The sequence below is a fragment of the Chionomys nivalis genome, chromosome 7 (genome assembly GCF_950005125.1).
Source record: "Chionomys nivalis chromosome 7, mChiNiv1.1, whole genome shotgun sequence".
Classification (NCBI taxonomy): domain Eukaryota; kingdom Metazoa; phylum Chordata; class Mammalia; order Rodentia; family Cricetidae; genus Chionomys; species Chionomys nivalis.
Window position 1 is genome coordinate 27,238,084 of NC_080092.1, and position 13,719 is coordinate 27,251,802.

Consider the following 13,719-nt stretch of genomic DNA (forward strand, 5'->3'; position numbering starts at 1 on the left):
TGTGTGTGTGTGTTGTGCACCACCTGTTTGTGCCGTGCCCTTGGAGACCAGAAGAGGGTGTCAGATCCTCAGAACTGGAGTTACACAGAGTTCGAGGAATTGAACCCGGCTCCTCTGGAAGAGCAGCCAGTGCTTTTAACCTTGGAGCCATCTCTCCAGCCCCATCCCACCCCCCATTTCCTTAATCAGTATGGTTTTCATGTTTATTCTGATTGTCTTGATTAGACATGAATGTCAAACAGGTGTCTTCAAAACCACCATGGAGGTCATTGTGCTGTGAATCCGACCTTCTCTCTGAACTACTGGGGCAGTATACCATTGCCAGCCCGTGTGAATAGGAGTGGGAAATTCAGACATGCGAAACCGTCCTGCTTACTATGTATCCATCTGCCTTTGACAAAGTTTAGTGGGAGCAATCCTGCAGAGAGAGGAGCTGGCTAATCTTGAAGTACTTGAGCTCTAAGGCAGCTTTGTCTCTCTCTTCAGGTAGTGGAGGTGTACGGCCTCCTGGCCTTGGGAATGTCCCTGTGGAACCAGCTGGTCGTCCCCGTGCTTTTCATGGTCTTCTGGCTTGTTTTATTCGCTCTTCAGATCTACTCCTACTTCAGCACCCGAGATCAGCCCGCATCCCGAGAGAGGCTTCTCTTCCTTTTCCTGACGAGGTAATTCACTCTCGGAAGAGAGAACTTGGATCTGGGACGTCCCGCTTTGCAGTATCACAGGATTGTATTTAATCATGATAGCTCTTCAGCTGTGGGGGCCCTGTCTGGCAGTGAAGGACTATGTGGACTGACTTGTGGTGGTGTGTTTGGCTGCCGTGGGGACCAGGGTTCAGTGAGGGATTTGTGAACATGTTACTAAAATGGTGGTCATGTTGAGCCTCTCAGACCTGCCACTGCTAAGCTCCTCCCTTCCCCTTTACCTTTCCAGCAACCTTGAGAGACAGGGACCTTTAACACCATTTCCTATTTACAGCGGGGAGATTCCGGAAGTCTTCCTGGTGACAAGAGGCACAGCTGCTGCTCAAGCCCTATCTCTGGGCTGTTCTGTGGTTGGACCATATCCTCATATCCATGTTTTGCTTCTGTGCTGAGATAGTAAAATAATTGGTAAATGGATGTATCCTAGCACTTCTCTGTTCAGCCCCAAAGGATTCAAACACTTGGTTCTCAGGATTTAAGGTTGTTTGTGGGGGAATGGGGGGGTGTACACATGTGTGTCGGTGTGTAGGTGCAGAGGAGGGTGCTGGGTGTCCGGACCCATTAGTCCCTGCCTTATTACCTCGAGACAGGGTCTCTTGCTGAACTTAGAGCCAGGCTAGTTGCTAGCAAGACCTAGTAATCATCCTCCTGCCCCCTCCCCTCAGTGCACAAAGCCACACAGCGTTTTAGGTGGGTGCTGGGATCCGAACTTGGGTCCTTGTGTGTGTACAGCAAAAGCTCATTCACTGAACTGTCTCTCTGGCCCTACATTAGGGTTTCTCTTTTGTTTTAGGTCCTGTGTGTCATTTTGCGCCCTTAGCCACTGTAGTGTCTATTGTGAGCCTATGTTGGGTCCACATTTGTCATTTCCACTGAGACTGTATTGGAAATGCTCAGTTCTCTCTGTCCATATCTGGGTATGCTTGTAAAGTAGTTGTTTAAAATTAAATTATTTTATATAACCAAACAAAATTAAAATTTGAGGCAATGGCAGTGTGGTTAATACTGCTGAACTTGGGGACCTCCTGGGTAGTGAGGAGGTCCTTGCTAATGACTGGTCACGTGGGGGGAGTGCTGACAAGTACCCATGTGATCAGTAGGTACATTCTTAGCTTTTGAACAGCTAACAGTTGCCATAACAACATGCATGTAGCACAGGTTACTGTGGAATAATTACCATCATCTGAATTACATGGTTCTGGAGGCACGAGCAAGGTTTAAACTCTTTGGAATTTCTGCATTTGATGGTGATAGATAATAAAAAGTAAGGACCTGGGCTGGAGAGATAGCTCAGTGGTTAAGAGCACTGGCTACCCTTCCAGAGGTCCTGAGTTCAATTCTCAGCACCCACATGGTGGCTCATGACCATCTACAGTGGGATCTGATGCCCTCTTCCGGCACACAGGTGTACACGCAGAACACTTGTATGGAAAATTAAATAAAGTTAAAAAAAAATTAAGGACCTTGCTGAGATGTGTTACTGTATGCTGGGTATTCGTTGCTGTTTAGAACAGCAGGTGGTAAAGTGGCTTAAATTGCTTATGGTGGCCCGGGGTGATGGTACACTCCTTTAATCTCAGACTCGTAGGCAAAGCAGGCGGATCTCTGTGAGTTTGAGGCCAGCCTGGTCTACAGAGCGAGACCCTGTCCCAATAAATAAAAGAGCAAAATGAAAACCTAGCTTCTCTATGGAATGATGGGTGGCGCCGCCTCAGATTGGGTCCTGGGTGATTGCTGGCGACTCAAAGGCTTAAGATGTTCTTACTGCAGATTGAGAACTCAGCTGCCCACCTTTCGTTTTCCAGCATCGCGGAGTGCTGCAGCACACCCTACTCCCTTCTGGGCTTGGTCTTCACGGTGTCCTTTGTCGCCTTGGGTGTTCTGACACTCTGCAAGTTCTACCTTCAGGGATATCGCGCCTTCATGAACGATCCTGCCATGAATAGGTAAACTGGTCATGTACAGTCTGAGTACTGATGTGGTCTTTATGGATGTCTTTGATGAGTTTTAGAGAAAATGGAGTTTTTAGGATTCTTTGTCTTGACTAGCTGGTTGCAATATTGAGATTGAAGAACTGTGAAAAACAACTAAATTTCAATATGAAGAATGTACTTTAATTACATGTATATTCTGATGAATATTGGATATTTCATTGGATTTTCTAGATTTTGAGATATCAGAAAGCTTGCTTTTTCCCATTTGAAGCGTGTGCCCTGTTAAAATCATATTTCTATTGTGTGTGTGTATGTTTTGCCTGCATGCATGCATGTACCGTGTAATGTCTGAAAGAGCAGAAGAGGGTATCTGATTCTCTAGAACTGGAATAATAGACAGCTGTGAGCTGCCCTGTAGGTCCTGGGAACTGAGCCCAGATCCTCTAGAAGAACAGACAGTGTTCCTAACCATTGAGCCATCTTTTTAGCCCCATCTGTAAATGTCTTCACAGAGGTATAACTAGGATCAAATCACCATTCCTACTATAAGAACCTTTGATATCACCAGTTACTCAGATTCCTCTACTGATTTTTTTTAATACTTTGCTCAGTTAATATCTGAATAAGACCTTTGTTGCACTTGACTGATCCTTTTTTTTTTTTTTGACTGATCCTTTTTTTTTGGTTTTTCGAGACAGGGTTTCTCTGTGGTTTTGGAGCCTGTCCTGGAACTAGCTCTTGTAGACCAGGCTGGTCTCGAACTCAGAGATCCGCCTGCCTCTGCCTCCCAAGTGCTGGGATTAAAGGACTGATCCATTTTTTAAGCTTGCTTGATATGATATTTAGATTCCTGATGTTCTTATTTCCCTGCTGTGTTTTCTTTTCTTTCTTTTTTTTTTTTTTTTTTTGGTTTTTTGAGACAGGGTTTCTCTGTGGCTTTGGAGCCTGTCCTGGAACTAGCTCTTGTAGACCAGGCTGGTCTCGAACTCACAGAGATCCGCCTGCCTCTGCCTCCCGAGTGCTGGGATTAAAGGCGCCTGCTGTGTTTTCTTGTTGAAGACAGCAGGTCATTGCCCCGCTGGGGCTTCTGTGGTGTTAGAGAGCGTGCCCCACTTCGCTATTCTCTCCTAGCACAGGTAGCCCATCTGCAAAGTCAGTTATTACCAGGAGGATTGTTGAGTTGGCAGGTTTGTTCAATATACTCCAGTACTCAATTGATTGATTTATTAGCAAGTTTTCTCCATTAATATTTTATCTGTGGATATTGTCAGAATTGGCGTGTTCCCCGTCCCACACATTCCAGTGTACTATGCAGTATCCTCACACTTTGAAATATTTTCTAACATAGTTTTAAATGATGCCTATTATTTCTCATCTGAGGCTTTTTTGTTTTGTTTTCATGAACCAAACCAATAGAATATTATAAAGTCATGAGACTTTTTGGGGATATATATATCCCCAAATATATATTTCCATATGGAAATTAATTACAAAAAGATTTGTCTTTGTTTATGCTGTTTAGTGCTTCTTATCTTTGTTTTTTGTTTTTCAAGACAGGGTTTCTCTGTGTAGCTTTGGAGCCTGTCCTGGAACTAGCTCTTATAGACCAGACTGGCCTCGAACTCACAGAGATCCGCCTGCCTCTGCTTCCTGAGTGCTGAGGTTAAAGGCGTGCGCCACTACTGCCCACCTACTTCTTATCTTTTTAAAAAGGATATTTTCTTTTCCAAGAAGCAAGTATGTTTTTTAAATAAATACTTTTATATTTAGCTTGCGCGCACGTGTGTGTGTGTGTGTGTGTGTGAGAGAGAGAGAGAGAGAGAGAGAGAGAGAGAGAGAGAGAGAGAGAGAGAGAGAGAGAGAGAGAGAGGAGAGATGATCTGTGTATAGATGACGCTGTGAGTCTGCATGCTCCATTGGCTGTCTTGGTAGCAGAAGGCTCTTTCTCAGTGGCAGTCTGCGTAGGAATTGTTCATTTGAGAAGCTTCTTTTTTCTTTCTTTTGGTGTATGGTAAACTCACTGCATGCTTTTGAACATGTAAGGATCTGTGTATATGAGTATGTCATGGGACGCAGTCACTTTGCATACAGATAGGTTTTAGCCTGAAATGTCAGCGTAGCTGTAAAACTGGAGTCAGCAGTCAAAGCCTTTGGAGTGCCTTCTTGGAACTCCATGGCCTTTGGAACATGAACTGACTTGTGCACTGTCTGCCTGTCAGGGGGATGACAGAAGGAGTCACTCTGCTGATCCTGGCAGTGCAGACCGGCCTCATAGAACTTCAGGTGGTCCACCGTGCGTTCCTGCTCAGCATCATCCTCTTCATCGTCGTTGCCTCCATCCTGCAGTCCATGCTAGAGATTGCGGATCCCATTGTTTTGGCGCTGGGAGCTTCCAGAGACAAGTAAGGAGCACCCTCATCCTCTTTGATCCTGTTGCTGTATCTTTTCCCACATACTGCCTGTAGGTTGAAGGGAGTTTTAGAGAGGGAGGTGGCTGGAAATGTGCTGTTCCCTTGGCTGTTTACTCCCTGATGGGAAGTTTTTGACTCTGTGTCTTTGTATGTCATTCATGTGTGTGTATATGTACATGTCGAGGCCAGAGATGGGTTCTGGGTGTTTTTGTAGATTCTTGTACCCCTGATTTATACATGAGATTTGATGACTGAGTTTGTCTAGTCAGCCAGCTTGCCGTGGGGAATCTGGTTTCCATCTCATGAGCGCTGTGATTAGGCAGCTGCCTCCCTGGGAAACAGAACTCTAGTTCTCAAACTTACACGGTCAGTGTTCTATCCCCAGCCTGTGTGTAAGAGTGCCCTGTAAGTGTATGAGATAAGGTACCATTTTATCCTGTGTAATGATAGTTAAAAGAGACGAAGTATTAGGGGGAAATGCAAGTGAAGAAGAAAGGATAAGGTTTATAAACATAGGTACCTACAGAATTGCAACCTTCTTTGATGGTCTTTTAAGAAGTTGCAACACGCCGGGCAGTTGTGGCGCACGCCTTTAATCCCAGCACTCGGGAGGCAGAGGCAGGCGGATCTCTGTGAGTTCGAGTCCAGCCTGGTCTACAATAGCTAGTTCCAGGACAGGAACCAAAAGCTACGGAGAAACCCTGTCTCGAAAATCCAAAAAAAAAAAAAAAAAAACAACAAAAAAGAAGTTGCAACACATGGAGGGATGGCCTAATGGAGGTTTTTGATGCCATATGGGACTAAATGAAATTAGTAGTTGGATCTGTGTACATCTAGTATTAAGAACAATTTTAAATTATGTTTATTTTTATTTTTTAAAATTATTGTTTGTTCTTATGTGGAGTATATGCAGGTATGCATTCACTTGTGTAGAGACCAGAGGTTGATGTCGAATCAGAGTCTCTTCTCGCATAGAGAAGACAGAGAGCGAATGACAGAGGTCAATGTTGGGTCAGGCTCTCTTACTAATCCTGGAGCTCACTGATTGGCTAGACTGCCTGGCTGTCTAGTCCCCAGGGCCCTCTTGCCTCCACTTCTGCTGCTGAGATTATAGACATGTGGTCCAGCACACTTTTCCATAGATGTTAGCCGAACACTCTTAACAACTGAGCTGTTAAAGCCATGGCTGCAGCCATAGAACGCATTAAAGACCTAAAACCCAAATCATTCTTTCTTTAAAGATACTATCTTGCATACTGGGAATATTAGCTTAGTGGCAGAGGGCTTGCTTAGAATGTTTGGAACTTTAATTAAAACAAACGTACAAAACTAATGATACTATTATGGTTTGTAGTTCTTGCAAAGGAATTCCATAAAAGACTGGTTAAACTCAGAGTCACTATTCTTTCCATCCACGTTTTGATGCTTGATTCTGGAACTACGTTTGAATTATTGCTTGGAGAGAGCAGTCTCTTGGGAAGTAGAATTGTGAGAGCAGATTTATAAAATAATTGAAATTAGCATTTTAATTACAGTTTGTCAGCTTCGCTCAAGTGCTCCATCATCTCCATGGGCAAACATTTTGTAAAATTCTTTTAAAAGGCACTGTGGCTGCAAAAGTCATTTTGCTGGTGCTCGCGTTCTCAGCTGTGTCTCAGTTAATCCTAGTGATAGTTGTCAGTTACAGCTACTGGAGATTTGATCTTGGAGTTCAAGGTTTCTCCATAAAGCATGTCGGATATTTAAGGGTAGGCTCAGTTGAAAGGATATTGCATGGGACTAAAAATTGGGGTGCTCTGACCTAGCTACAGTCACTATTTTGTTGTTTTTTTGAGTGTCTTTTTAAGATTACATTTATTAACTTTGCATATTAGTGGAAATGCTAGAATACTATAGAAAGTTTGTAAAAGACAGAAAAACCCCAAATTGCACTTCAATAAGAGCTAATTAGCAGGTGTGGTTCTTCATCCCTTCAAGATGCGGATCCAGTCTCCCGCTTGTTTCTTCCTCTATCAGAACCAAATCCAAAGGAAACTTAGCGGGGGAGCCTTGCCTAAGGGTCTGGGCCTCCCACCCACATATCCCCAGGGTCCACGGTAGTAAGGGAACCCCAGTAGCTACAGTGAATGGGAAAAGTTGTGAGAAAACCGTCACTCGCCGAGGTGCCTGCAGAGCTAAGGAGCGGCCACCTTGCCTCACTGCTCTGGGGAGGAAGCGAATAGTGACCGCCTTGATGCTAAGAGACTCTTGTGTCTGTCCAGGAGCTTGTGGAAACACTTCCGTGCTGTGAGCCTCTGCTTGTTCCTCCTCGTATTCCCAGCGTACATGGCCTACATGATTTGCCAGTTCTTCCACATGGACTTTTGGCTTCTCATCATCATCTCCAGCAGCATTCTGACCTCTCTCCAGGTGAGCCTCAGATTGACTCCGCACTGCCTGGTTGCTCACAGTCCTTCCCAGCAGAGGAGTCAGACTCCTTCACGATGCGTGGGTTCAGCTGGCTGTCCCTTTGCACTCTTTACTAGAGCGTTTCGCATTTACGTGAGCACAGCTGGTTATGAAAATGCTAGATAGGAGCATCTCAATATCTCAGGGGTCTTTTTGGGAGGGGGCAGAAATTCCTTTATGATGAGAAGCATGATGCTTACATGTCATGAAGACACTGCTTTCGTGCATGTTACCTAGACCATGTGGTTTTCCATTTGTGGTAATTTGCTTTTTTTTTCATGGTGAAAATAAGATTATATTTAGCATTAGCCATCTGGACCGAATTTAGGTGATCCCAATTTTGTTGGCAGTATCCAAATCATCATAATCATGAGCCAGTCAAACACAGGCCTTCTCTCAGTCCAGTCCAAACAGGCTGACTGTGACTTTGGCCACATCGGTGTCATGGAGTTTTTCCACAGCCGGTTTGCTCTGGTGCCTGTTGTCCTTGTCATCTACAGGAATACAAGTGCACCCACCATGTTTGCCTCCCGTCTTCTTCATGACTGACTAGGTGGTCAGGAGAACTTGATGGTGGCATAGTGTTCAAGCTAATTTCTCCTGGGCGAGTTCTTTGTGAGGGCGTTGGGGTTGCCTTCCATCACTGTCTACTTTCTTGGCCTTCAGGGCCCTCCTTTTGGCTTTGGGAGGGATTGGCAGCCTCCTTTGTTTTTGGTGCCATCTTGACAAAAGTATATTTAAAAAAAAACAACAAACAATTTAAGCCTTTCAGTTTATCTTTGCAAAATGATACAATTCAGAGTTGTCTTATAATCCTTAAATTGATAAGAAACTGTAACACTAAAATACCTTGGAGCTTGTTTAGGGTGGGATTTTCAAAGTATATGTCTACTCAAAAATACCCTTATAATATATATCTATACAACTCATGTTTGTACACGTATGATATATACTATAAACATTCACAGCTAACATATGTATCACACACATGAATACATATGTTCATACATGTGAACAGCATTGTCCAGACACGGCAAGCTTATTGTGACTTTGGAGGACACTGCTGCCTTTTCAGTAAGCAGCTAAAGGAAACGTGGTCCAGGAAGTGATGCTCTCAGACCTGTTGTGGAGAGCAGAGGAGCAGAGGGCTGAGAAAGGTCAGCGGAGAACTGATGGGCGTGGGTGACCCTGAGGACACTGGTTACTTCTTGAATGCCGCTCTGACTGTGGTGTCTGCCTTCTCAGTAGCTGGCCACCGTCACCCACGTGCATCACCTTTGGCTCTTTAGAGCATATTTTTATATTTCAGTCTTCCCTGGGTATGCTTGAGATTTTAAATATGGTACCCTAAAAGAACCAAGAGTGTGTTATTTCTTTAGACTTACGGGGAAATGTTTTCTTATGATGAATTCTAATAATATACATACATTTTTTCCAGGTTCTGGGAACACTTTTTATTTATGTCTTATTTATGGTTGAGGAATTCCGCAAAGAGCCGGTGGAAAACATGGACGACGTCATCTACTATGTGAACGGCACTTACCGCCTGCTAGAGTTTCTTGTGGCCCTTTGTGTAGTGGCCTACGGCGTCTCAGAGACCATCTTTGGAGAGTGGACCGTGATGGGCTCCATGATCATCTTCATCCATTCCTATTACAACGTGTGGCTGCGTGCCCAGCTGGGGTGGAAGAGCTTCCTACTCCGCAGGGATGCTGTGAACAAGATTAAGTCTCTCCCCATCGCTACGAAAGAGCAGCTGGAGAAGCACAATGATATCTGTGCCATCTGTTACCAGGTGACCAGCTCAGGGGCAGTCTGTTTGGGTGGATCAGGTGGGGTGGCCCTTGGGGACTAACTACAGCATGAACCGGTTTCAACGAAAATGTCCAGACACAATTAACTTCTGGATTTGGAAAAAATAATGGGGTTCATAGATTAGATTATTAAAGACCTGATAAAATATATCCATTTTACTTCTAAATTCAGTTTTAATATAGTCTTCCAAGTTCTAATTATTACTGTTTTCAATATTATTGCTCACCCATAAATAAAGGAGAAACAGGTTAAGTGTATTTTATATTTACTACTGAATACAGAGACACAGTGTTCACATATATGTATGGTTAAATATATCCTAGCAACCAGGAGTCAGCAACTTCTGAAAAGTGGTGTGCCAAAATTTTGACTTTTCCTTGTATCTTCTGTGGGGTTGGGGGGCAGTGTCTGGACTTAAAGCTGCTGAAGGGTGAATGCTGTTCTCTCAGAGCATTCCAGTCCTGTGGGGTTTGGAGCATTGGTAGAGGCAGAATATAAGAGTACTGTTGAGGATGGATAGACAGACGGCCTCATGTCAAGATGGTGGTTGCCCTCTAGTACAAATGAAAGATAATTTTAAGTCATCTTAGAAATTTATAAAGCCTAGAGTTTGGTCCTCCTGTGGGAGGACTGAGTAGCATCATTTAGAATTAAGCTGGAGGTGTGGACAAAATTACCTGGCAACAGCTGCAACCAGGCTCCATGTAACATCACTGGGCGTGTAGGCTGGTGGCAGACAGCTATAGATAGTGTCGCTGTGTGTGAAGTAATGATTTTCCTCCAGAGCTCCTTGTAGTTCAGATGCTGTGCTGTAGGTGTGTGTGTGTGTGTGTGTTTGTGTGTGTGTGTGTATAAAACTACCAATGGTAGAAATTTTTCTCATAGTAACATAAAGCTTCCACTTTTTAAAAGTGTACCGAGAACATCTTTTTGTTTCCTTGCCAGCATCTGATGCACTGAGGGGTGTGGTCCTGAGTCTGGTCATGGCCCAATATTCTCTTTGTTTCTGAAGTGGACTCCATGTCTTTTTTAGCCTCATTATCCTCAGAGCAAAGCACAGAAAAAATAAGTTGGCACAGTCGGCTTCGGCAGCCAGTGTCTAAATCTCCTGTGTTGGGGTCCAAGAGTCCTCTTTTTGTGTCCCTTATTGTCACCACTTTTTTTGAGGTGCTGGAACTACCTGCCGCTCACACATGGAACACGAGAGTTAAGTTGCTTAGCTTCCCGGCTCCCTGCTTCAAAGTTGACTCCTGGGTGTTACCAACTCTTGGCAAGGAATTCTGGGGTGTTCACACTTCCTTGTTTAAGGATATTAAACAGTACCTGAAAAAGAAATCCTCAGATTTTAAATTCCTGTCAGGCCCTCCGTCCCTAAAGAATATTAATATTAAAAGAGGGTGTCACCATTCATTCGTTTCTATGATTGTTAATCTTGAGTACCTGTAAGTCATATGAGGGCCTTGTTCAAAGTATAGATTTATGGATCCTGGTTCAGATTTTCTAACTTAGTAGGTCTGGTATAGCCCAAGAATAGAATGGAATTCTTGAGAAGTGCTGGTTTACACAGAGTGATTTTTAAATGTCTGTGCATTGGCCCTAACACAGTTGCCACTTCCTTGCCAACTCTCTGGTGTTCCATGGCTGAATTTTGTCTCCTTGCATAGTCTCCTCATGGAATAGTCTCTAGCTGCATTGGTGCATAATCGTGGAAAAAGTCCTGCCTGTGTTAGATTTTTTCCAAGGCTGTAATTATTTTTGTCTTACCCCAGTGGCTCGCATCTTTGTACTGTGTAGTGTAACCTTGTGTCTCTCGTTTAGAAGACAGTTCCTTCTTCACTTTGGGTTTTGCTCCCTTTTGATGTAGTGTCCACAGTGGCTCTTACATACTGGACAAGGGCAGCAGCTTTATTAGTGATGTCAGTGGCTCCAAGGCCTGGGCTGCAGGGTTTCTGTTTGCACTTCAAAGAGATGCTGGAGTCAGGGCGCTTGGAGTAGCATCCTAAAGGTTAAGTGGTTGACTTTTCTGAGGTGCCTCTTTCAACCTCTCTTTTAGGACATGAAATCAGCCGTGATCACGCCTTGCAGCCATTTCTTCCATGCAGGATGTCTTAAGAAATGGCTGTATGTCCAGGATACTTGCCCTCTGTGTCACTGCCACCTCAAAAACTCCTCCCAGCTCCCAGGACTGGGAACGGAACCGGTTCCACACCCTCCTGCAGGGGCTGAGCAGAACATTGTACTTCAGGAAGGTCCTGAACCCCCTGATCATGAGCGCCCGCCAGGGACTGGAACACAGGAAGGTTCTGGGGACAGTAGTGAACACAGCAGAAGCTCGGCTAGTCAGGAAGAGGCTGTTGACCCCAGAGAGGATCCTCCAAGTATAAAAGGTGGAGCGTGTCCTGTTGAGTCCGCCTAGAGGAGAAGCAGCAGGCTTGGAGCTCTGCACCGTGGAGAAGGGCCGCCCAAGGTGGAGCTCACGCTCAGATCTGAGGAGTGGATTAGGAGAGGATGAGGCAGGGCCCTGACATTCCAAGGATCTGTTCCAGGGGTACTCGGTGGACAACACCTGCTTTCCAGCCCACTTCATGTTGTAGGAGAAATTTTGCAATGTACACTAATCAAAATGTATTTATATGTTCTATGCTGATGTTTTGTGGAGGTTTGCCAAGAAAATTCAATCTCAGCAACTTCAGGAGTGGCCCCTGATTTGCGAGGGATAATGAAATCAGGTTTGAGTTTTTGGAAGAGGCCATGAGGACAAAGATCTGGAGGTCAGCATGGGAAGATACAGGCAGAGGTGGAACTGGCTTTTCCTTTCCCATGGGACAGGATCACTCTGATTATAAAGTATGGGTAGCAACCAGCCCTTTTCTCTGCTCCCCTTCCCCTCAGTTGATTGGAACCACCAGGTGATTTTGTCGTTTTCTACAGCACCACAAATGGAATCAAAGATGTAGAAGCATTGACTGCAATCTAAGATGGAGGCATGCACCTGTCACCATGTGCTTCAGAGAAGGGGTGGGTGGGCACTGGGCCGTTTGGGGGACATTCATGTCACCTGAGACCCTTGGACTTGATGCTGGAGTCTTCATATTTTGATGTATATGGACCTTTTGTTAATATATCGTATACTTTGTTGGCTGTGTGAGGTAAACTAAAACTCTAATGAACACTTTGGAGTCCACTTTAAAAAGGGAGGCCAAAGTGGGAGGAGCTTTAGGGCACTGATGAAGGCCCTGGTGTACTGTTCAATCCTGTGTAATGTTTCATTCTCGCAACTGAATCAAAAGCAGTGTTAAATTCTGGCAATGTTTGCACTTGGGGAATGAGTACCTAACTGTATGATCCCACCCTGCAAATGCCACTTTTGAAGCTGTGAATAGACTTTGCACCCTTTCTTTGACAAGGATGTGTCATATTTAAATTTTTACATTCATCATGGCTACAGGTAGAACTGGGGAGGGGGGATGTCATTTTTTTATGGGATTTTGATATGAAAAGAAAACTAGTCATTTATTTATACAATAAGCTTGGCTCAAAAAAAAGTGTATTTCAGACTTGGTATTCCTAATGTGGGATGTGGTTTTCTTTTTCTTTTTTTTTAGTAGCAAATTTGGATGTAAACTGACAGACATAGCTGAATGTCTTAATAAATTTAAATTTGAAGATAATCGTGTTGTGTTCCTGTGCTGTGCTGTGCTATCCCTTCCATGGGTTTCTCCTCTGAACTCCCTCACCACAGTGCATTGGCCTTGAGGAGGCACAGTTGGTTGGTTGACTTCAGACAGCTCCTCGTGTGTATCCTTGGCGGCCTAGGCCTTGATATATAGAATTGTCTGCCCTTGGGCGCAGAAAGATCCTCCTGCCTCTGCCTCCCGAGTGCCGGGGTTAAAGCAGTGACCAGTGACATAGTTTTAATATCACATCTTTAATTATTCTTTGAATTCCATACATTCAAACAGTGTACCTTGATCAGTGTACGCACCCCACCTCCCACGTCCCCGGCACTCCCAGCATGCCCCAGCTTCATGTTCTCTTTCTCTTGGTCCCTGTAACCCACTGAGTCTAATTAGCCCTGCCTGTTGATGGCGGCTAATTTTGCTGGCTTCATCTTGTGCAGGTGACCAGAACCATAGTGAGGTTCATGAGTACAGCGACCACATCACGTCCAGCAGACTACATTTCCCAAGACTCCTCCTCACCCTTGGGTGCACGCATGCTTCCTGCCCCCTCTTCAGTGATGGGACTCTTGAACCCTGGTGGTAGCATCCCAGAAATGCCTGGGAGCTTTTGCAAAAACAAGAAAACAACCTGACAACCCCGACAAAAGACACCCTTTCTCTTCATGGCGCCAGAACTACCGAGTCAGCTGTGGAGCCAGGAAATGAACTCGAGATTTCCCAGGTCTTT

General features: G+C 44.6%; 1 protein-coding gene across 2 annotated transcripts in view; it reads left to right on the plus strand.

Moving 5' to 3' along the window:
- The window catches only part of Rnf145 (ring finger protein 145), a 46,795-nt gene extending 33,821 nt beyond the window's left edge, over positions 1–12,974 (plus strand). For both annotated transcript variants that reach the window (XM_057775751.1, XM_057775750.1), the window contains exons 6-11: positions 487–662; positions 2,507–2,647; positions 4,855–5,037; positions 7,308–7,455; positions 8,933–9,289; positions 11,363–12,974. In XM_057775751.1, the coding sequence (XP_057631734.1) occupies positions 487–662; positions 2,507–2,647; positions 4,855–5,037; positions 7,308–7,455; positions 8,933–9,289; positions 11,363–11,725 (1,368 nt within the window). In that variant the 3' untranslated portion in view covers positions 11,726–12,974. The remainder of the gene's footprint in view (positions 1–486; positions 663–2,506; positions 2,648–4,854; positions 5,038–7,307; positions 7,456–8,932; positions 9,290–11,362) is intronic.
- Positions 12,975–13,719: the final 745 nt, after the last annotated feature.